Source organism: Prorops nasuta, unplaced genomic scaffold (assembly GCF_024137725.1).
Source record: "Prorops nasuta isolate Cenicafe-Biocafe unplaced genomic scaffold, Cenicafe_Pnas_1.2 PNAS00004, whole genome shotgun sequence".
Classification (NCBI taxonomy): domain Eukaryota; kingdom Metazoa; phylum Arthropoda; class Insecta; order Hymenoptera; family Bethylidae; genus Prorops; species Prorops nasuta.
The window spans coordinates 5,353,316-5,374,598 of record NW_027116801.1 but is presented as its reverse complement, the minus strand read 5'-3'; the positions used below and the strand labels follow the sequence as shown (position 1 = coordinate 5,374,598).

At 35.3% G+C, this 21,283-nt stretch overlaps 2 protein-coding genes across 6 annotated transcripts in view; both read right to left on the bottom strand.

Moving 5' to 3' along the window:
• Nucleotides 1-54: 54 nt before the first annotated feature.
• Nucleotides 55-9,180, bottom strand: Men-b (Malic enzyme b). 5 transcript variants are annotated; one of them, XR_010822445.1, is made up of 12 exons: nt 6,934-7,131; nt 5,202-5,370; nt 4,971-5,129; nt 4,717-4,898; nt 3,941-4,250; nt 3,680-3,862; nt 3,387-3,612; nt 3,185-3,327; nt 2,817-3,111; nt 2,592-2,736; nt 1,874-2,016; nt 55-893 (listed from the first exon to the last, which is right to left on the bottom strand). XR_010822445.1 is itself a non-coding variant. In XM_066725276.1 (11 exons), the coding sequence occupies exons 1-11, from the start codon at nt 8,977-8,979 to the stop codon at nt 1,977-1,979; spliced, it is 1,878 nt and encodes a 625-aa protein (XP_066581373.1). In that variant the 5' UTR covers nt 8,980-9,180; the 3' UTR covers nt 55-1,976. The 5 variants fall into 5 exon arrangements, 3 of the variants coding, with proteins under 3 accessions (XP_066581373.1, XP_066581371.1, XP_066581372.1); XR_010822446.1 differs by having other exon boundaries at nt 1,882-2,016; XM_066725276.1 differs by lacking the exon at nt 6,934-7,131 and adding an exon at nt 8,954-9,180 and having other exon boundaries at nt 55-2,016.
• An 871-nt stretch (nt 9,181-10,051) lies between these two features.
• Sol1 overlaps nt 10,052-21,283 on the bottom strand; it is a 140,571-nt gene continuing 129,339 nt past the window's right edge. The window contains exons 9-13 of the mRNA XM_066725355.1: nt 17,536-17,722; nt 16,521-16,711; nt 13,353-13,560; nt 12,582-12,829; nt 10,052-12,423 (exon numbers count right to left, since the gene is read on the bottom strand). Coding sequence (XP_066581452.1) covers nt 12,320-12,423; nt 12,582-12,829; nt 13,353-13,560; nt 16,521-16,711; nt 17,536-17,722 — 938 coding nt within the window. The 3' untranslated portion in view covers nt 10,052-12,319. The remainder of the gene's footprint in view (nt 12,424-12,581; nt 12,830-13,352; nt 13,561-16,520; nt 16,712-17,535; nt 17,723-21,283) is intronic.

The window sequence follows — 21,283 nt, the reverse complement described above, 5'->3', positions numbered from 1 at the left end:
ACTCACCTTTTTCTGCTAATACAGAAGGATATAAATTCATAACTATCGAATACATAACGTTCACAATTTAACATTTATTCACAGCATTCAAACAACGATTAAAGTTCACAAAAATGATCTGATTTACAAGTTATACAATAAGACTTATAGTTCCTTCATATTCATTTCGCTCTAATACCACAAATAAATCGCATTTGGTGTTTAAATAGATCGGAAAATATTTGTAGCTTTCTTGTGGCAGTAATTAAATTAATTAATTCCAGTCTGTATAATTATAAAGATACTGTTCTGCAGAAACAAATCCTTACGCACTGGTTCAAGTTGAATTGTAGGAACCTTTCATTGATAAACCTCGGTATAATTTGCATTTTCAACATTGATTATTTTTTCTGCGATATACATTTATAAGAATGTATCACGATCACAATACAATAAAAAAAAAAATACTGCGTTAATACGATTCGAGCTACCATTTTTGGTCGCGTGATTTAAACTTAAATTAAGTTGGTTTTTTAATGGCGATTCGGCCAAATATTTTTCTATACTGTTCTTTTTTCTAAATAACGACAGAAATACAATGATCAAAAATTGTAAGAAATAAGAGTATTGTGACTACTTAAACTAAACTAAAAGTCATTATTAAATTAATTGATGAATAAAGTGCAAATAATTATTGCTATTTATCTAGTGAATTATTTTGTAGTAAACTCGCATCTATAAATAAATAAGTACCGATATTTGCTAAAACTTTATGATAATTTAATAATTTAAATGATGTGCAAAGTCGTCATTTGAAAATTTTCGCAATTTTGATTCCGAAATATGAACTTAAAAAGGATTATTTATATTTCATAGTTGTCATCTCGTCACTAGACTCGCCAACACGTTATAATCTGTTGGGAGAAGAATATTTGTTAGTCAAACAAAATGTTTCAATTTAATCATTCGTAGTATTTCGAACCAAGAGAATTTAATTTTGCCTTCTTAACCGAATGCAATTCTCTGCTAAAACTTTTTTATGATTAAGGTAATTATCTATTCTTTTATAGATATAGTTTCATCTTCGCTTGGTTCGATATTTTGTTTTCACCACGTCAGTTTGGTATATTGCAATAATCTTTAAGCAAAAATCGTTGACATTAGCCTATTTTGTTCTCGAACTCATAAAAAAATATAGGAGGAGAAAGGGATGTAATAAAAATATTTAAACTACCATCCAAACAAACGTTTTGCGAAAAACAAGTTTTCATCTACTAAAATAAAAATAATATATAAATATTTTAAGAAATGGCTCACTTTGTCAGCTGGGAAAATATTTTATAGCAGTAAAAAGTTTGATCGTTAAAAATAAGAAAACGTGCAAATTTAGCAGGAAAGCGTGCAAACCATACCATTTTTTCGGACTTTGTTAAATTCCATTTTACTATTTTGTGATCATCGGGATAGGGGAGGATCTGGGATATTAAGTATAAGATGGAGCTGTTGTTTGAATGGGACCGGAAAATGCGGTATCTGAAAGGCTTAAAAATGACACAAATCAATTAAAAAAAATATGATCTCTCTGCGGGTTAGTCTAAAAAAAATTGGATCATTAAATAATCTATGGATCGTTAACAGTTTCCAGACTCAAGGGATCGTCTTTTCAGATGTTATGTGTGGGAAAATTCTTGTTAAAAATATAATTGGATTCTTATTTTTTAGATTTATCGCCTACATTACTTTATAGAGTAAATTTTTTAGTAAACACCCTTAGTAGATGTAGACTGAAGTAAGTTGGATAATAGAATTCGTGCATCGTGCATCGTAAGATCACTGGTTAGTCGTGAGACATAAAATTTGCATCTAACAGTTATGCGCAAAGAAGTGGTTTTGCCTTTTTACATGACCATCGTCCTAAATTCAAAGTGCAGAGCTTTATTAACAGAAGAAAGAAGAAGAAGAAGAATAGGAAGTATAGTCCAGTCCGCTGAAATTGGCTATAGATGTTTTAAATTGTGGCGGAATTCTACTGATTCTCTGAAAAAGATTAATTAAGCTTAAGCTTGTATTTATAAGAATGACGTATCTCTCTAAGAATGGTCAAACGGGAGTGAGGTAATCTTAAAAATCTGTTTCCAAACAAAAAATAAGCTGCTACGTGATTCAGCAATCACAAAGCGATGAAAAAGATTTTACGTGAGAAAAATACTGTTTTGGCCTTCGTCTAATTCCTTGATTTTTCAGCATGCAAGAACAAAGTTGACGTAATATCAGTCTGCGGTGAAGCTTGCTACAAAAGTTAATAAAAAAATAAACCAACTAGCGAAGCAATCAGCGTTGTGCGAAAAAGCAAGAAAAAAATTGGTGCGATTTAAGGAGAGATATTGAAACGACACTATGCTTTGATTTTTCTCACTGTATCCTACGCTTTCACACGGGATGTTTCGTTGACTATTTTATATCTATATGGAAACACTGACTAATTGATATAAAGTACGCTTTCCTCGTGGTAAATAAAATTAAAGAACATTACGTGATCGTTGGATTTCATGCTTCAAAAGAGAGCTCGTTTTTATGCTATTGGACAAGAGAACAGAATATGATGAACTTACTTCTCTGGTAAAACTCGAGGCTTCGCGTAAGCGCCAGGCCATTCGTACAAGTTTGGCAGTGGACTATCGTAGTTGGCATCGTACATTCTGTCTATAATAAATTGCCTTTTGTCCTTCGGCTCTGGATACTCACTAGCGAGACCAGCTGATAGAAAAAATAGCATTGCATAAATTTCAATGAATTTAGAAATAATGACAATTTTGGATTAGACTAATAATGCTTACTTTGGGCGTAAGCGTAGTCGGCAATTTTTACAGCTATATCGATTGAACATTCACGAATGGAATTCAGTGGTGGATACAAGCTGCCTCTGTTCAGATCCTCATCCGATACATGATCAGCCACGGTTTGGGCAGAAATGAGGAACAATTCTTCGGTTATATGATGGACACCAGTGCCGATGACTCCCAAAGCCACACCAGGGAAAATGTATGCATTATTTCCCTGTCCTGGTTTGTAGATTTTACCTTTGTAGTTTACTTCACCGAATGGGGAGCCTGACGAAAATATGCATCTTCCCTAAAAACGATATAAACATTCAAATAATTACCAAAACTCAGAGAAAAAAATTGTTGGCAAGTATATAACATACATCGGTGTTGTCGTAGGCTTGTTGAGCAGTGCATTCAGCTTTGCTGGTTGGATTGCTCAAAGCAAATATTAATGGCCTCTCGTTATTCTTTGCCATTTCTCGAAGAACTTCCGGTGTGAAAGCTCCAGCAGCGGCAGAAGCACCTGCGGAGGAACAATTAAATGAATAAATGTTCAATCTCTTTATCTATAAATTAACTTACCAATTAAACAAGTTGGTTTAATTTCCTTAACGACCTCAGCCAGGGTCTTTGTGACTTTGTGGTCCTTGGCGTACCAGATCTTGTGGCCTTCGAGCGTGCCCTCCTTTCTATTCTTTACCAGAAGCCCATCGATGTCCATCATCCAAATATTATTTCGAGCTTGCTCGATGGTACATCCGTCGGCCTCCATCGCTTTCACGCACAGATCAGCGATTCCAATGGCAGCCTAAGGTTTATTATTCGTTATGTGCATTTTATTTTTCATTGCTGCTCTCGCAAAAATATTTTCATACCTCTCCAGCACCAAGGAACACAAACTTATTCTCACACATCTTTTTCTTCGTTATTCTTTGGGATGCTAGAATACCAGCCACAGCCACTGCGGCTGTTCCCTGGATGTCATCATTGAACGTACAGTATTTGTCTCTATACTTGTCTAAGAAACGGAAAGCATTGTGGTTTCCAAAGTCCTCGAACTGTTCGAACCAAAAGATTGGGTAAAATTTCCGGTAGATGGTTAAATGATAAATCTATTTGGGTAACTCAAGCTTTACCTGTATCAGTACGTTCTGTCCATATTTTTTCACACAGGCAGCCATAAATTCATCAAGGAGCTCGTCATATTCCGCTCCTTGTGTCCTTGGTTTATTAAGACCAATATAATGAGGGTCATTGCGCAATTGCTCGTTGTTCGTGCCAACGTCAATTGTGATGGGCAAACACTGATGGGGTTTTATTCCAGCTAACGCCGTGTACAGTGCCAGCTTTCCCACGGGAATTCCCATTCCGCAAGCACCAAGATCACCCAAACCCAAAATACGCTCGCCATCTGTGACGCAAATTGCTCGGACAGCTTGCTCCGGCCTGGAAAATAAAGATTTTTAAAATTCAAAGATATTTGCATTTAAACATTGACGAAACTTTGAAAGATAAAACAAGCTTTTTGAGAAGCTTACTTAATTATTGCGAGACAATATATTTAGAACGTGAAAAAAGTATATAATGATTTTGCAATAGGTTGCTGAGAGGAAATTGTTACACGTATGTATAGAGTGAGGGAGCGAGAGAGGATGAAATACAATACATAAATAATTACAATAATTAAACGAAAGAGACACTTTGAGTAACGAAGGAGCGGAGTCAGATGCTATCTTTAGAAAAACTTAACCCAACGCTCACTTCCCATTATAAACTTGGCGTATCTTAAAAATGCGATAACAAAGTCAGTCACAGCACCAACGCTTATAGATTTTAATTATAGTATATAACAGTCTTCACACTTCACTTATGTGAAAGTAGAAAAATGCTAATTGGGAAAAACGAGGCTTACCAGTTATTGAGGATCTCATAGATGTGACCCTTATCGAAAATTGTGATAAAGAGACCACGTGGTCTTCGGTAAATCACACCGAATTTTTGACAGGCAAGTCCAACTGTAGGTGTATAAACAATTGGCATCATCTGTTCGATATTTTCACTCAGTAAACGGAAGAATAATCTTTCGTTCCTCTCCTGCATATAAAGATTTGATTACCCATCGAGCAATCAACTTTCATTAAACAAGCTAATTCAAATTGGAATTACCTGCAGTTCTACGAGGTACAGATATCTGTTCAAATCTTCCGTATACTTCATAACAGATGCCTTGCACAACGCCAGTTGCTCCTCCTGAGTCTTAAATCTTGGTGGCTGCAGTCCATGAATACCTAGAGCTATCCGCTCTTGCAGGGTGAAAGCCAATCCCTGTTCAATAATTTTTTTTTCGCATAAATATGCAAATTGATATAACAGATGAAATTCAGTGTCGAGTCTCACCTTATTTAGCCTGGGATCCCTAAGGTGACCTATACCCTTCACCATGTTGATGGGAACAACATCCCCGGATACCTCGTGGATGTCTCTCTGCTGGACATCTTTTGTAGCAGGATGTGCATTGGGAAGCGCCCGCGCCCATGATCCTGCACTATTCCTACTACAAGCAGGTCTGAAAAGTTTAAAAAACAATACAAAAGAATAATTCGTTCTTGTATAGATATGTTCATTTAAAAAATGTGTCTGATTTAGAGCGATTCTCCGTCATCTCTTTAAGTGTAAATAAATTTGGAAATAAATCAACTTTGAGATAAGCGTTCAGGGTTGTTGATTGATGTATGGAAATTTTTAACATTTATTGCTTCTTGGATGAATTATACAAATGGTAGAAACGACAATTTAATTAACACCAAATTAATTAAGCGTTTACATAATAGTGGGCTGTCTAGCGAACATGATACGCTTGCCAAACTACTTGTTGCGATAGAGAGCACGTGCGCGCAAATAGCGCATTTTTTGTTTCATTTATTGGGGAGCAAATGACTTTTTTTTATAACAGAAGATATTTCGTAGGTAGAAAATGTTAGGTGCAATTTATCGAAGAATTAAATTGCAATTCAAACAGTTTTTAGTTATTGAAAGAAAGAATTTAAAGAGTGATATTTAAAGAAGACTTGGCACTAGATCAATCCGGATCGATTTAAGCAACGCCAAGATACATTGTTCGACATTGGCAATTTGGCGTTCACCGATTTAAAACTCAGCGGATGCATTTTATTTTATTCTCGCGATTTCATTGGTCAAGGTTACCCAACAAAACGATAATTTCGCTACTGTTTGGATGAACGGGAGCAGGGTAATCTATATTTATATCTATGGCACGCGTCCAATTCTGTTACGCTGCATAATGAAAAGACAAAAATTCGTTTTGGAGTCTCATTGGAAATTTCTGGCGTCTAGTTTCTTTTTTTTCAGCGAATGGTTCTTTGTGATCGGAGAGAAGTTATGCGCTTCTAGAGGCAAGGACGGAGGAAAATCCAATTTGGGAGAAGTGGGACGTTATTATGTCATTGCAAATGACGTTCCGTTCAGAGGGAGAGGCATCGAGCGTTGTACGGTGGAACGCTTAACCGTGTTAAGCGTCTGTGCTGTGGCCTTGTTCATTGCCATTTCCTCGTTGCCTTTAAATAATTGCGTCACGCAATGATATCACAGCTACCGGTCGTATCGCGATACGAAAAATTATTCCTATCGTAAAGTCGACTCGACGCATCGATAAATTAACGTGCAGCAAAATTTTACCGTCAAATACCGATAAATACAGAATTTTCCTTCTTTTCAGTGACTCCTGATAAAACTCAATCATTCAATTACCTCGTAAAAATTCCAGAAAACAAAAGTCAATAAACACACAGACTGTTCTGCATTTTAATGATTCTTCGTTAGTTTTGATGATTCCACTTTCTAACGAAATACAATTTGGTGGAGTCTCGTGAACAAAAATAAACGGACAAATTGTAATTTCGAGCATTAAATTATTTACAGAAAAATAGTTGCTCCAGGAAATTGATGGTTGTGATTAATCGATTGGATTTGTAGGTGACCCTGCTTAGCGAAGCTTGTCGTTACTTTTTTTGCCTTTTTTCCTAGCTTCTTGTAAAAATAAACTTTTTTAACGAGGCTTTTTATTAATTGGAGTCATTTTGTGTATATAGGTACGTCAAGTTTAACTTACAAAGTCCAAGAAGGCACGTAAGCATTAGAAATGTTTTGGATTAAACCCAATTGGCGTTTTGTCCATTTACATGTGTAACTCATCATTGCACCGGTTGAATAATATTTCAATGGAGCTCATGAGATATTATAATCGATACTGTTTGAGGGGGACTCGTATGGAGCAGTGTGGCGTGCCGGAGATTTTTCTGTGAACCTGACCAGCGAAATACTTCTTGCTAACTGACACCGGGGAGGCTTACAAACCAGGGGATACTACCATATCTCTCTATCTATATATGACATGTTTGTACTTAATAAGCCATCGCTTTAGCGGCTCATTGTTCTGAAGCAATTCAATTACTAAGAACGTAAAATAAAAATGATCTGATGAAACATTTATTTATTGCATAATCCCTTTAAACTAGATATCTGAACAAAATTACAAGAAATATATTGTACATATTTTTGGTGTTTGTATTTATTCGCCTTATTCGTTAACGTCAATCAAAAATTAATTTTACCAGAATACCTGACGTTGAGGTATAAATAGAATTTTCAAATTTGCATGTCAATAGCGAAGCTGATATTGAACTAGATTTACGCTACACGAGACAATCGCGATTAATATAATTATATGAATTTTATAACAGAGGTTTGAGTTGGCTCGCGAATTGTTTGATAAATAAGAATATCTCTTCTGAGACGAGATGCGCTAATCTAATTATCTTTTACGGTGAAAAGAAGCTGCTGAATCAACAAACGCGATGAGAAAAATATCTACCGTGTGGTAGAGAGTTTGCACGAATAAATTGTTTATTAAAATATGTTACTCTAACATTATAACAAAACAAAATTTAACGTAACACAATTCGCTTATGATTCATGGAATAAAATATACAAACAATTAAAAAATGCAACACGAAAGAAAAGTATCTTTCAAAACATTCGGCTCCTAAAAATAAAACAGAGATAAAAAGAAAAATTCCAGTGACATGCAAAGAAAAACGTTCTGAAGTATTTATAAAGTGGTATTTGTATATAAACATGAGAGTGTGTCTCAGAAAAAGAAAACAATGATATAACTTAACACGGTTAAACTCTATTAAGCTGTAAATATGCAAAAAGACCAGTTCACGCGAAACTAGTTATCACCGGACGCAGTACCGATCGTTAGTTATTTTCAGGCAACGAATTTTTGTCCCAGTATTACATCATCACGCGGAGGTCGCGCATGGAACATCCTCGGCACGTGGCCATAGCATTATCAGCGAACAATTAACGAAAAATTTCGACGATAACTTGACATAATATCGAATTTATAGATAACACGCCAATAAACGCGATTTATCTATTTGATAATCGCCCGAGGTATAGATAAAGGTTCAAACAAAATTGCATTATTTCGATAAACCTAGAGATAATGCTAAACACGCAACAATGCAGATGGAACTAATTTTGTTGAAAAAAAAGACGATCTTTCGAATTGCAGGCTGATAGAGATTTCGTGCGATTGGCACGAAACGTCAGTTGAAGGTCGTTGCTCTGAAGAAAAAGGAACGAAAGAGCTGTTATACAGAGGAGCGAGGATTTCGGGTTCTGGGAAAGAGAAAAAAAAATTGTGAAGGCACCGGGGAACAAAGAAGAGATTTACCAATGAACAGAGGGGAAGATGCTGAAAGGATAGAATATAATGGATGTTACAGGTTAGTTTGCTTTGGATTTCCGTCGAAACAGTGGAACACCTGGCCGTGAGGCACTAGTTTGGCACTGGCCCACTAGTGTAGCATAGTAACCTGGCCTGGTATCGATCGAGTGCCAAGCGCTCTTATTTTAGCTCCGCATTGCGGCAGAACTCTTCAATTGCCATTACTCGTCGAGCTTTTCGCACAATTCTTCGATTTTACCGGATTTCCTGACTACCGACTCATCCACACGGCTCAGGTTCTAAAAGGTCAACGAGCTCACGTTCCAATTCGCCTAGTTTATCGCGGAACAAGTACATATTTCGTGCGCTGAGAGAAGAAATTTCTAGTACTCACAATATAGACCTTTGCAGGACGAACATCTCGCCTCGCGTGCTCACAGCTGATCGCCTCCCACCCAGCAGGATCGGCGCGCGACTGCGCGTTTACAACCAGTCTCTCACGATACCAGCCGCTCTCACAAGCTCTCTTTGTAATATCTCTCACCTATACCCACTCTTCTCTCTTTTTCTCTCCTTCCTACCTCGCCTACCTTCCGGACGGATCAGAGCGACACTCGCGCCCTGCCTGATATCCAAAACACTACTGACGGATGCTAGCTCATTTCACTTTTTACCCACGCGCGCTTTTTACTTTCTCGCCTATTTTTATCTTTTTTATAAATCATTCGCACGATACACTCATCGGTACACTCAATCTATATAATTATTTATTCTATTTGCCTGCGTCTTGTTCCCATTTTCACCCAAAATAACATAATAAAGGTTTAATTAAATTCTGAATTATCGACTGAGTTATTTTGAGATTCCCTTAAGGAAATTCTTTTACCGTATGCTAAGTGTATTGTGCATATTAATGATTTTAGTTTAGAAAAAATCGATTCTTCTTAACAACGAACCAGGAATATATAAAATTCGGTAAGTATTTTAGTATTTGGAGATCCTGTTAAAAATTTTAGCAGCTTTTTCTGCTATTTCTTTTCTGTTGTTTCTGTATAACCAAATATATTAATAAATTATACAAAACGAATTTTATTTTTTGCACGGTTGATGCGAATTAGATTTTATAAGAAAAAATCAATAGAACGAATTTATATCCGCGGCGGTATTGGAGTCGGTGCGCGCGTTTGATGTACCGACCGAATTTAGGAGTTACGCGAAATAGAGGGCAGCTGTTCCTAGACAGAAAGAACTCTACTATTTGCCCTTTTGTTTCTGTTCGATATTGTAAATGATTCTATCACTCGCTATTTTCAGAGCTAATTTTTATCATACTTGTTTATATAAAAAAGAAAGAGTAATATAATTTGTAAATTATTTATTTTGAAATAAGAGTTTTTATTAAAGTTAAACGTAAAAAAGTAAAAGTCGAAATACAGTATTTACTTTATAATTTTGCATTACTGTTAATTGGTCTAGATGGCAGATAAGTTATAATAATTCGGATTCTCCTATCATTACATTTTATCATAATTAGGATCATGGTCCATGTTAATATTGGAATGAGATAACGTGGTGCATATAGCGTGAGTGTAGAAAAAAATGAATGAAAGAAATACGCTAGTGTAGGTTGACACAATAATGGAAGAACAATGCAAATTTAATTTGGTCTTCGTACGTTAAGGTTTATTAGGACAGTAACGGTGTGATTGCATTACAGAACTCATGTATGAGACGATCGGGCCAGGGCCTCGAAACAGAATAAGAAAATACATCCGCAAATAGCGGATACCGCAGTCGAATTGCAGCGGACAATAATCTGATTGTTGCACGTTTGCTCGACTGCGATGCTTTCGGATAGTTTTAACGGTTTCAACCGTAGGGCAAAGTCGTTCCAGGTGGACAAAGTTTCGCTGCCCCAGGTGATTAACTTCGGAAACTCACAGGTCCTCGTAATATGTGGTTTGTGAGGTCAAAGTTTTTCCTTTTCCCATTTGTTTCTCTCAATTGTATTTATTTGCATTCATTCTGCCTAACGAAGGAGCACGAGAAACCACGTAAATCGCAACTTTCAGCGTGATCCTAATTATCGTTAAATTACAGTTTGGACAATTTTTCAAACATACTCCAAACGTAATTCGTAAACAATTGAAATTATAACAAAGAGAGTTCTTAAAGCGAATTGACTTTATGTGGAAAATTGTTAATTATATTTAACTGCGAGTGTTTGGTTTCTCTTTGCTCTCTTGCTGCATTTAATTATACAGATTGGGAAAGTGTGAGGATGTAATAGGGACAATAGCTCAAACGGATTAAATATAACAGTATTTACAGTGTGATAGTTACATATAAGCATTTTGTAGTGTCAATTTAGGTATACAACAAACTAGTACAATTTGCCCTGATTCAATTTTTCTCTTTCACACTTATACACAAAAACACTCTCTTCTGTCTTTCTCAAACCATATAAATAGCAAATAATGGAATTTTTAGTGGTCACGCTTATCCTATTGTTGTTTTCAGGTTACATACAGGTGCACGCACGCTTTCATTCAATTCCACGAAAATCAACTAGAAATTCGGAGAGAGCTCCTAACGCATTATATAAATCTATTAAGAAATATACACAATTTTCTAACACACACAGTGACAGTATTGCTACTTAATTGTGTATCCAAGATACGTCGTTTGATATTAAGTTTCATAAAAATCTGTTATCCACTAGCTTATCTCCACTCTCACAGTGGTGATAATTTTTTTATCTCATTGAACATTCGATACTTTCCGTGTTTTCTCCTTCAACTAGAAGGATCCTTTAGTATAAATTATTATTACATATAATCATCGCTTTTCGTAATTGCGCTGGTTTTCCGCAACTTTGAAGTAGTGACATTTCGCGCGTGTCGTATTCAAATCACTCTATCTATAATTTATTTATTTGTAGGGAGAAAAGAAACTTTAATCAATATAATAACATGTATGTATATCAGCAGAATTTCTATTAATGCCATTAATTAGTAAAGAAACTTTTAATAAAATTGTCTTGAAATTTATTGCTTTTTTCTATTTGACGGCTCGCGATAACTCATAATTACTTGACGTCTGTTTTATTGATTACTTAAATTTAAATTCTCAACTTTGCTAGATTGCATTAAAATACCTTTAAAAAAATGTAAATGTTATAGTGCAGACTCATTATATAATAAACTTATCGATAGTATTGCAATTAGGATTTATATTCACGTGGCGAAAAATCTTGCTAAAATTATTGTTCGTTCGTCCATCCATACCATTAGAAATCTTTCGATTCAGAAATTATGGTTGATTTATCTAAAATCTCAGAAAAAATCTAAAGATTTTTTTAAATTGTTTTGACGTTCCTAAAATACTGTAATGGCAGTAGCCTGACGGGCTCATTCAAAAATTCCATGTAAAATCTATAACAATCGAATACAAATTGCTTTTCTCATATAATATATTTAAAAAATTAAGTTTTAATTATTTTGCACCACTTTTATAAATTATGCTCAGAAGGGTATGAATGCATAACGCTATATTTGGTAAACTAAATACAGAGAATATACTCTGTAAACGAGAAAGTTGCCCGATCGTGGTTAAAGTTTTCGAGTTTGTGTGAAACCTAGTAGACTTTCGTATTCCTTTGGCAATTCCATCGATGGGAACGAGTAATGCAGCACCATCATCGGCACCTAAGAGTTCTAGATGAAACCTGATGATTTGGATGGTCCTCTCGATTCTCAAATTATACTTTGTTGTAAACTGAGCCTAGACTCGTCCAAATAGTGGCGCTAATCATGATTAAGGCAAAACTTGTCCACAGGGAAGCCAAGTTGATTGAGGCAGCAGCTTGAACAAATGAACAAATGCACATCCTTCGTTATTTGTGCAGCTAAATATAATATTAAAGGTTATATTTTTTTAATTTTAACAAAATGGAAAAACTATAAAGAGGGATTCAATTTTCAGGGCCAATTATTCGATTGAATCTGAAGATATCAAACTACCTGTCCATGAAGGTGCATTGCTTGTGGACGTTTTTATCGTGTAATTATCTTCTTTGTCGAGGAATACGTAGCTAGCCCTGAAACCCGTTGCGTCTAGACGATCGTTACTCTTGAACGTTACTCTAAAGAACTTTCGATCGCTGTCCACATCGAATTCCTTCAATTGACCACAGTGTCTCGAGTATTTTCGGTCCCTTGCCATATAATTCGAGAATTCAACGTAATCACTGGCTGAGACTGCCTCGCACCTGTATCCAACAAAGTTTTAAATTAGTTCAACTGACTTGTACTCTATACTATCCCCTTTAAATCAGTTAGCACGGTAGTTTAACTTCGCGATGGAGTATTACACGATTCTATCGGAGCAAACATACTGCGATTTCATAAGAGGATTTGTTAAATAAACAATTTGCTGCTGTATTTCATAATAAGAATGAAGATTACAGTCAGATGAAGAGGGAGATAAATATTAGCCAATATTAATCTAAAAAGTGTATAAATTTATCATTTTAAGGAATGATTTGGCACCAAATAAATATTTGACAATAAATAGTAAATACAAATGAAATTAATTGTAACTTATTGATTTAAGAAATATTAAGATTATAATCAGAATTTAATTACGTTTTTTAGGGAAAATAAAGAGTGAATTCAATCTTCTTGATATTAAACAAATTATTTTCCTAGCTATTAGTAGTCTCCTTATTTAATAATTTTAATAAACTAAAGAGGATTAATCGTAATTTTAATGATAGGATAGTTGATACTTACGGCAAAACTCCTTCGACATCAAAATAATGGAAATGAAGGTGGACCCTTTCGTTTTGTTGACCGTTGAAGAAATAGTGACACTCCGTGTCTCGTGGATACAATCCAGGATAATTGGGAGACGCGAAAGTACCATTTCTAGACTCGTTGCTATTAAATGCAAAGGCGCACGGAAATTCGGGCACTTGCTTCCCCGTCTTTACACCGAAATCTGCAACAAAAAGCGTTATCGCTCTCTTAAAATTTATGAATATGAGCTATCTCTAGCCGATTTTGTGCCTGTTTTTGTCGGAACGACGGAAGAACCGTCTGTAATAAGGTTTTGATTGGCAGTGAAAAATTCCGTCCAATGGATAACTACGTTTTATGCCTGGCAGCCGTTCGGAATATTTACCGTCAGATATTAAGTTACGTTTAACTTCCTGCCCTCGGCTAAGTACCATTAAGCAAGCTGTTTCAGCTTTAAAATACGAGAAAAACATTTTTTCTGCGTAGCAGCAATTGACGAAATAAATAATGCGATGGTTGTTTAATAGTAATTAACAGCTTAAATCGTCAAATCAAGCTCGATGATTGGACAGGATATTAATATTTGTGCATCGAATAACTTTCATGCTACATTGTTAAACTGCAACCACTGTTGTTATATCAGTCGAATATTCCCTATGCGCATGATGGTTACCATAAAATTATAATATAACCACATTAGCAACGTGATGCATTATCATTCTGCATGCAACTGTGTAAAAGAAGTTTGATGAAAAGATTTTACAAAATTTGCATAATCTTTAGGTATATATAACGAAATTAATATTTGTTTCTCCTTAATGAATCGTAATTCTCAAGTATATCAACTTAATAGGCTGAAGTATATTCTTTCACTAAGAAGAAAAAGATAGAAGCGAATAAAAAAAAACCTTGAAAAGTTTTTATTGGCCAAGCGTCAATTTCAGGTTAGAGAGATTCTGTCGTAAAGTGCCCCAAGGTATCGTGAAAAATTCACTGCTCCCTGGAGAGAGTGTACACGCCATTTTCAGTGAAAATTACGAAAGGAGCAATGTTCTCAGAATTTTTGGCAAACGTACGAAGCTACTAATACATTTTCAAGAATTGTACCAGCACGAAAAGACGAACGTGTACACGATGTTTTGGCAAAGCTCCTCGAAGGATCTCTAGTTTCCTGGCCATGTAGACGCGTCTTCTTCAGGAAAACTTATTTCTAGGCTTTGCGTATAACAGAACGAAAAGAATGTTTTAAGTGGGATTAGCATTGGAGCCTGAATGTAAAATGGTGTGGCATTATTTTCAATACACGTGGCGTATCTGTAAAATTGATAAAGTTTGAAGCGAACTTTTACAATACCTGCCCCTTCAAGAATGTTCGAGTATAGCATATATTTATACGATCTAGCAATTTATGGTCCTGCTGACCGAGGAATAACTCTATAGAACGCAGCACGAAGGCCAAGTGGATATAGGTTTATCGCACTTTCAACGTATAATTGTCGTAAAAACAGTCTGGAATCTGGATAGAAAAAGATTTTCAATTATAATTCCTAATTGGATGCTACGATCATATCACATCAGAAGATTCTTCTCGGTTTTATTCAATTTTTAAAAATGTTTAAGTAAAGCCAGCTAACATAATTTCTGAGTAAAAGTAGAGTGGGGAAATTAATCGAATCGGAGTGCTTTCGATTTTGCAGCCAGCCCATTTTACCTTGCAATGGAAACTCTTTCATTGAAATAATCCTCTTGAATTTATTCGTTCCGAATACAGAGGGAGAGAATACACGTACGGCAAATTTGCTATCATCCTTGGTTTGAGGGTAATATCTAGCTGAAGGAGCATCCGTAGCTAGCAAGGTCCTAGAAAGCTTCGATAATACCGTTGTACGTGCGCTTACGCACACACTTATATATGTGGAATCCCGGAAGTATTGTAGGCGAACTTCAAAGTTTCAAAGCACAGCATACCAGATTGCATTAAAGCGTTATCTTGGATATGGTCCCTAGATCTAAACGTTTGACACAGTTGTTGCAAGCTTTGGCTGATCTATGAATTTACTCGGGTATTTGTTTTCTTCAAGTACCTCTTCCGGACATTATCTGTAAACTCGTCCCATTGGCGCAAGACAACTCAATTTGTAGATAAACATTGCATCACACTTGGAAAATATTTGTTGTAACTTGTATTATTTATACGAGATTGAACAAATTTATATCATTGCATAATTGACTATATATTATTGTGCTTAATCCAAACTACTTGACTTAACGAGTAAGACAACAATTCTAATCTCACTTGAAAATTCCATTCAACTATCGAGATAGAATTCTCTGCTGCAACTTCCATTTGCATGTTGCTACGCTAATGAACGTGTTTACAAATTCATTTTGTGCATGTATGCGAATTTGGAAATGCGCGAAATATCTTGCAGAGTGAAGAGGAAATGAAGTTGACTCTGTTGCAAATTATTATTTTAGTAATCTTCATTTGATTGACTTTCATGGTAGTTATTTGGTACTGCTAAGTGAAAACTTTAAGCTCTTTTTACGGTGCAGGTTTGAAACACATTCTGTTAAATTCACTGGCTCGTAAACTCGACCAGATTTTATTACGAAACCATTTTCCAAGCGAAACAATTTTCTCAACGATCTCTTGGGATTGGTCGAATAAATTTGCAGAAACTAATTGATAATCTAGGCAAGCATAGTTTCAGTCAGAGTTTTATTAACGATATCTAATTACGAACAAGAAAGACTCTTTATCAAATTGTTACTGCTACCTACCAGCTATTGTACGAGCTTAACTTACCAAAGCTGTTTTCTACAAGTTCGAGAGTCAGTAATTTTCAAACTCATAAATCTGTCTAAAGGTTAGCGAGCGATTTCCTCTGAAATGTGGCGAAGAACATAGTGCTTGGAAACCGCTGCTCGTGACATTCGAGCGGATCACACATGAATTCCCAAAACTTTCCAGGCTACTATACGATACTATTCGAGGCACGTTAATGCAGGAACTGATGTAATGTTGGTTATAGTAAAAAATTAAAAAACAATCGTTGCTCGCATTCTCCATTTAACACTGTCATATCTTGTGATTTTGTCTCACTGAACCACGTTTAAAACCTAGGAGGATTATAATGTTTAAAAAATTGTTCAACTCACTCTCCGTGAAGAAATAATTTGCCCTAAAGCCTTTTGAGTGACGCGAGGATTGTGTTCCCCTGAACTCGAGATAAAGTCGTGGTCCATTGCTCATCAGGGGTCGTGGCGGTGCTTCCCCACAAAAAGAGTCAATTTTTTCCAACTTTCCATCTATATGCACGAACGCTGCTAGCGAGTCCATGTTTTCGCACCTAAAAACATGTACGTAAATTTTTCTACAATTAATTTTGGTTATGTATTTTTAAATCTTTTTTTTATCCTCAAATATATGTATGAGAGAGTTATTTATAGCTGAACATTTATTTCGGTAACTCATGATATTTTTTGGAGCAATATAATGAGTATGAATGTTAGACGCTATATATTGAAGTTATGAAGAATGAATGGGTATACATGGCTGCCCAACGAGTCACATTACTTACTGAACGAGTCAATGAAGATTCATATAAATTTAGCTATTGCAATTTTTCTGATCTGAAACGAACTACTCGATAATAATTCATCCATTCAAATCGCATGAAGGAAGATTATCAGATTCAAGAAAGGCTCCTGTTTCTTATCAGTTTCTTTGATTCTATACAATACATTTCTACTTTAATAATTTTCACAGCAATTTTGAGAAAATTCCCTTTATATTTCAATTATAAATTTACTGATTGAAACTGTTCGGTATTAATGATCAAATGTTATATTGAATATATTCGACGTACGCGTAAAATCGATAATGAGCGGAGTGCACAGAGTCCCTAAGGTGTAGTTTTTCCCGTCGAGAGAATCCAAAGTTTAATGTACAATCAAAAATGTTTTATTTCCATTGTAAACTTTGAGACGAGAGACTGCAATTTTTAAACTTCGTGTTTGTAATAAAAATGTAAATATGTAAAGTCACTAAATATTAATAAAATAGTAGGAAGGAGGAAAAAGTACTACATTTGAATATCATTATCAAAAGCTACTCTGACATGGCGTATACACACACCAGGAACCAAAAGCTCAGACATTTTTATTTACTCACTCTTTTCCCTCACTCGACGAGCGGTAGAGATTGAATTCTTGAAAAATGACTTGCACTCTTTCCTTACCACGACCTTGAAAGTCGTAGGTACAGTGGGTTCTCGAGGGATACGAATTTGGATAGTTTGGAGAAGTTACAACTCCTGTTTTGGCCTGATCGCTGTTGAAAACCATATTGCACGAGGATGCTGAAACAGTAGAATATATTTTGCACTTTAGTACGAAATTAGGTGCAGCACAAAGTAAAGCAAGTAGTTTATATCTGGTTGTCCTTTTAATCTCTTGTACATGGATTGAGGGCTTATTGTAGGGAGAAACGAAGGATCTTAATACAATCTTTGACAATGATTCGTGTATTAACTTGATCACTGCAGAAAGTTTTGTTTCGTGAAAATAATCACAGACGTATTTGAAGCACTCACTAAGAACCTGGCGAAGATGGTTCATGAATGTAAATGAAAATGTTTGACTCCGTTACTCAGCCCCTTTTCCTCCCGGTCCATTATTTCACTTTCTTTATAGACGTTGTGCTTCAAAGTCGATAATACCCCCTAGCTTTAGAAAAGCGACAATAATGAATGAATAACAAACCTGGTAATTCTACGGAAAAATCTTGAAAACTTTTGATAAAATTATATCTTCTTCTATGATAAGCGATTATAAATACAATTTTCTGAATTAAAGAATTGTTGACATTAGTATGAATTGAGTAGGTATATAAGCGAGTAAGATGAAGTTTGCTTAGGTGAGTTTGAACAAGATTACGTTTGAGAGAAATTTTTCTGTAGAGCTGCACCAGGTTTTTCCCGTCTATTTTTTTTAGAAAAGAAAAGCTGAGACGAAATAGGATATAAAAGGAGAAAAAATGATGGAAATTCGGGTTAAATCCTTGGTGGTTTTTTGGGACAATGAAACGAGGATAGTTCATTTATTCGGGGATTTTATCCTGAATAATATTTCTCCTGATAGCAATCTCGGTTGCAGAGCAATCTTATTTTCCTAATTAATGCAATAGTGGATATTGAAGTAAAAATTAATACAATCGCTACCACGTAAGAAAATGTAGCTATGAGTGGGAGTGTTTCTCATAGTCATGATAATTCCTCTTGGAAAAAAAATTAATTTTTTAATTTACACCCCAGTCCAAATTAAGTTCCAGATGTCTTGATTTTTACAGATTAAAATCTGATACATTTCTATTCTGTGCATATTTATCGTTATTCTTTATGCATCACTACCACAGGATTCGTTATTATTCTGCTATTATCTCACTAGAACCTAATACATTTAGCATACCAAATTATTAGTGAAATACTTTATTCGTAAAATAAGTTTGAATCTGTTAAATTATTATAATAAGTTAAACAAGGGGAAACTCAATAAATGATTTAAACTCCAAGAGTGTGTCACCTATCGGTAATATCCAATGAAGCGTGATCCTATTTAATCATGGCTTACCTCAAATAGGCTAACTTCATGCTTGTGGCTATGGGAGCTTCTGATACGTATGCACTGTCCAGGCATTGAAGTCTTTTACGATGAATTTAAAATAGCCGTCAAGCGAGAACAGGACTAGCAAAATAGAAACTATCAAATCTTGGATGCAAATTCGTATCGGAGATAGAAAATATATTTTTTTCATGGATATTGATCATGATGGAATACCTGTACCTGTCAAATTTTCCTACCCCCATCAAGATAACCAAGATTTATAACGCTGCTGCATTTTTCTATCCAGAGGAAGAGAGAGGAGCGATTACGCTTAAAAAAAAAAAAAAAAAAAAAAAAACGGAAATTACGGTCTGCGTGATAAAGATGAAAGCTGTATACCTATACGTACGGAGAAGCTTATGGGAAGTCAAGGTGGTAGGGTAGGGGTTAACGCAAAGAGCTGAAACGTTCGATCGTGCGATTCGGAGAAACGCCGAACATTCGGTATTACCCTCTCTCTTTGAGTGTAGGTATAACCTCGTGTATACAGGTATCGGTCTAACAGTGGTTGAAAAATAATGGACCAAAAAAGAAACTGAGTGAAACCGAGGGAAATAAATTCCTTCGGCTTCTCCAGTCTGGAAAAACTGAAAACTGTTTTATATCGTATACAGAATGCTCAAAGTGGTTGGATTTTTAGCGGTTTCTTTTTTAAAACAAATAACGAGTATATTTTATGTGATTATTTAAATTTATCGATATTACACAGAAAGAAGTTTTTTAATTGGCTTCCTATTCCAGAAAAGATACGTTTCCTTTTTGAAAAGAGAACAGCATCTACCATTAACTAATTGCACAGACTACTGGAGATCAGATATTTCCTTGGTCGAAGTTCTAGCTTTGTTCCAACATCATTAACGTTCAAACAACGTTCTCTTCCGGCCGCCAGTTGCCAAATACCACTGGAGTACGTGCTCGGTTACTCGGACATGCCCTGTATGTACCAATCAATGATATTGTTACTATCAGTAACAATGCACTTTTAATGCTAATGCCAGCAAAATAAGTTTTAACGGTGAAACGACAGAATACTAGGTGATAAAATAGAGTTTTTGCTAGAGAATTCACAAAGCTGAAAGATGTTCCGGCGTCCTTGACTCTCTAGTGGGAGATGGGGAAGTAAGTATACTCAGCGCTTTTCGTTGGAACAAGCCTTTCGTGTGACCGTTGTTAGTTTGCTTGGCTACTCGAGCTTGTGGACAGGCTCGTTAAGTTTCTTTAAATATTTATCCAAGACTTACTATTTAATATTTGATACCATCCTTGTCGTTCATGGTGTACCATGTAACATTAAACCTCTATACCTACTACTTGTAAGAACCTTGGATAACCTTTAAGAGGATCGTATCGTTCCTAAATAATGCAATCTTCCATCTTTTAAGTAATAAGAACACAAGTTTTTATGTCTTATCTCATGAGAATTATATTATTTTATATAGTTTATATTTACTTTATTTATCTGATTCGACTTCGCTTATCCAGATTGTTATAATTACTTTCATTAATGCTTGAAGAGCATTTTCATTTTATTATATATATTACTAACGAGAGAGCATAATATTATAATTATTACAACATTCTCTGTTCCTTAAAACGAGATGAATATTTCATGTTAAAACAATAGTAATTATCTACCAATAATTTATGGTACCGACAGAACTGGAAACCGATAAATATTTATCTGTGTCCGTATTGCAATAAACTATAAAATGGTGCTGTTTATCTAAACAGATCGAGAGAGAGAGAGAGAGAGAGAGAGAGAGGTCAGAGTCTGTCAGTTTAGATTCGTGCACTTGACAGAATTTCATTGAAATGTTGGTGGAGTCTCCTGTAGTTCACTACTATTGTTGGACAGGTAAGGTTGAACGAAATTATTAAAATGTTCTGCATAATGAACATCTACTTTTTACCTGACAAACCTAATCAAATTCAAGTAGCAATTTATCGATTGCAGACCATATTTTACATAAAAATTCAACTATGTCACTTAATTTGCATCTCATCTAATTAATTATCTTTTTCAGACGTGATTTAACCGTTTTTCCTTCGTTCCTAGTAAAACATAACGCATTATACTTTCATCTAGTAGAAAAATCCAATATGCCAGTTATTTAAATAAACATAACATGAAATGTATCATTAAAATTTAAATACATTCTACACATTTCTACATTTGTGCACTTTTATTGAAGTAAAATTGCGAATGGTGCGAATATTAAAGGGGATAGTGCAAAATCCGTGGAAACTAAACGTGGCAC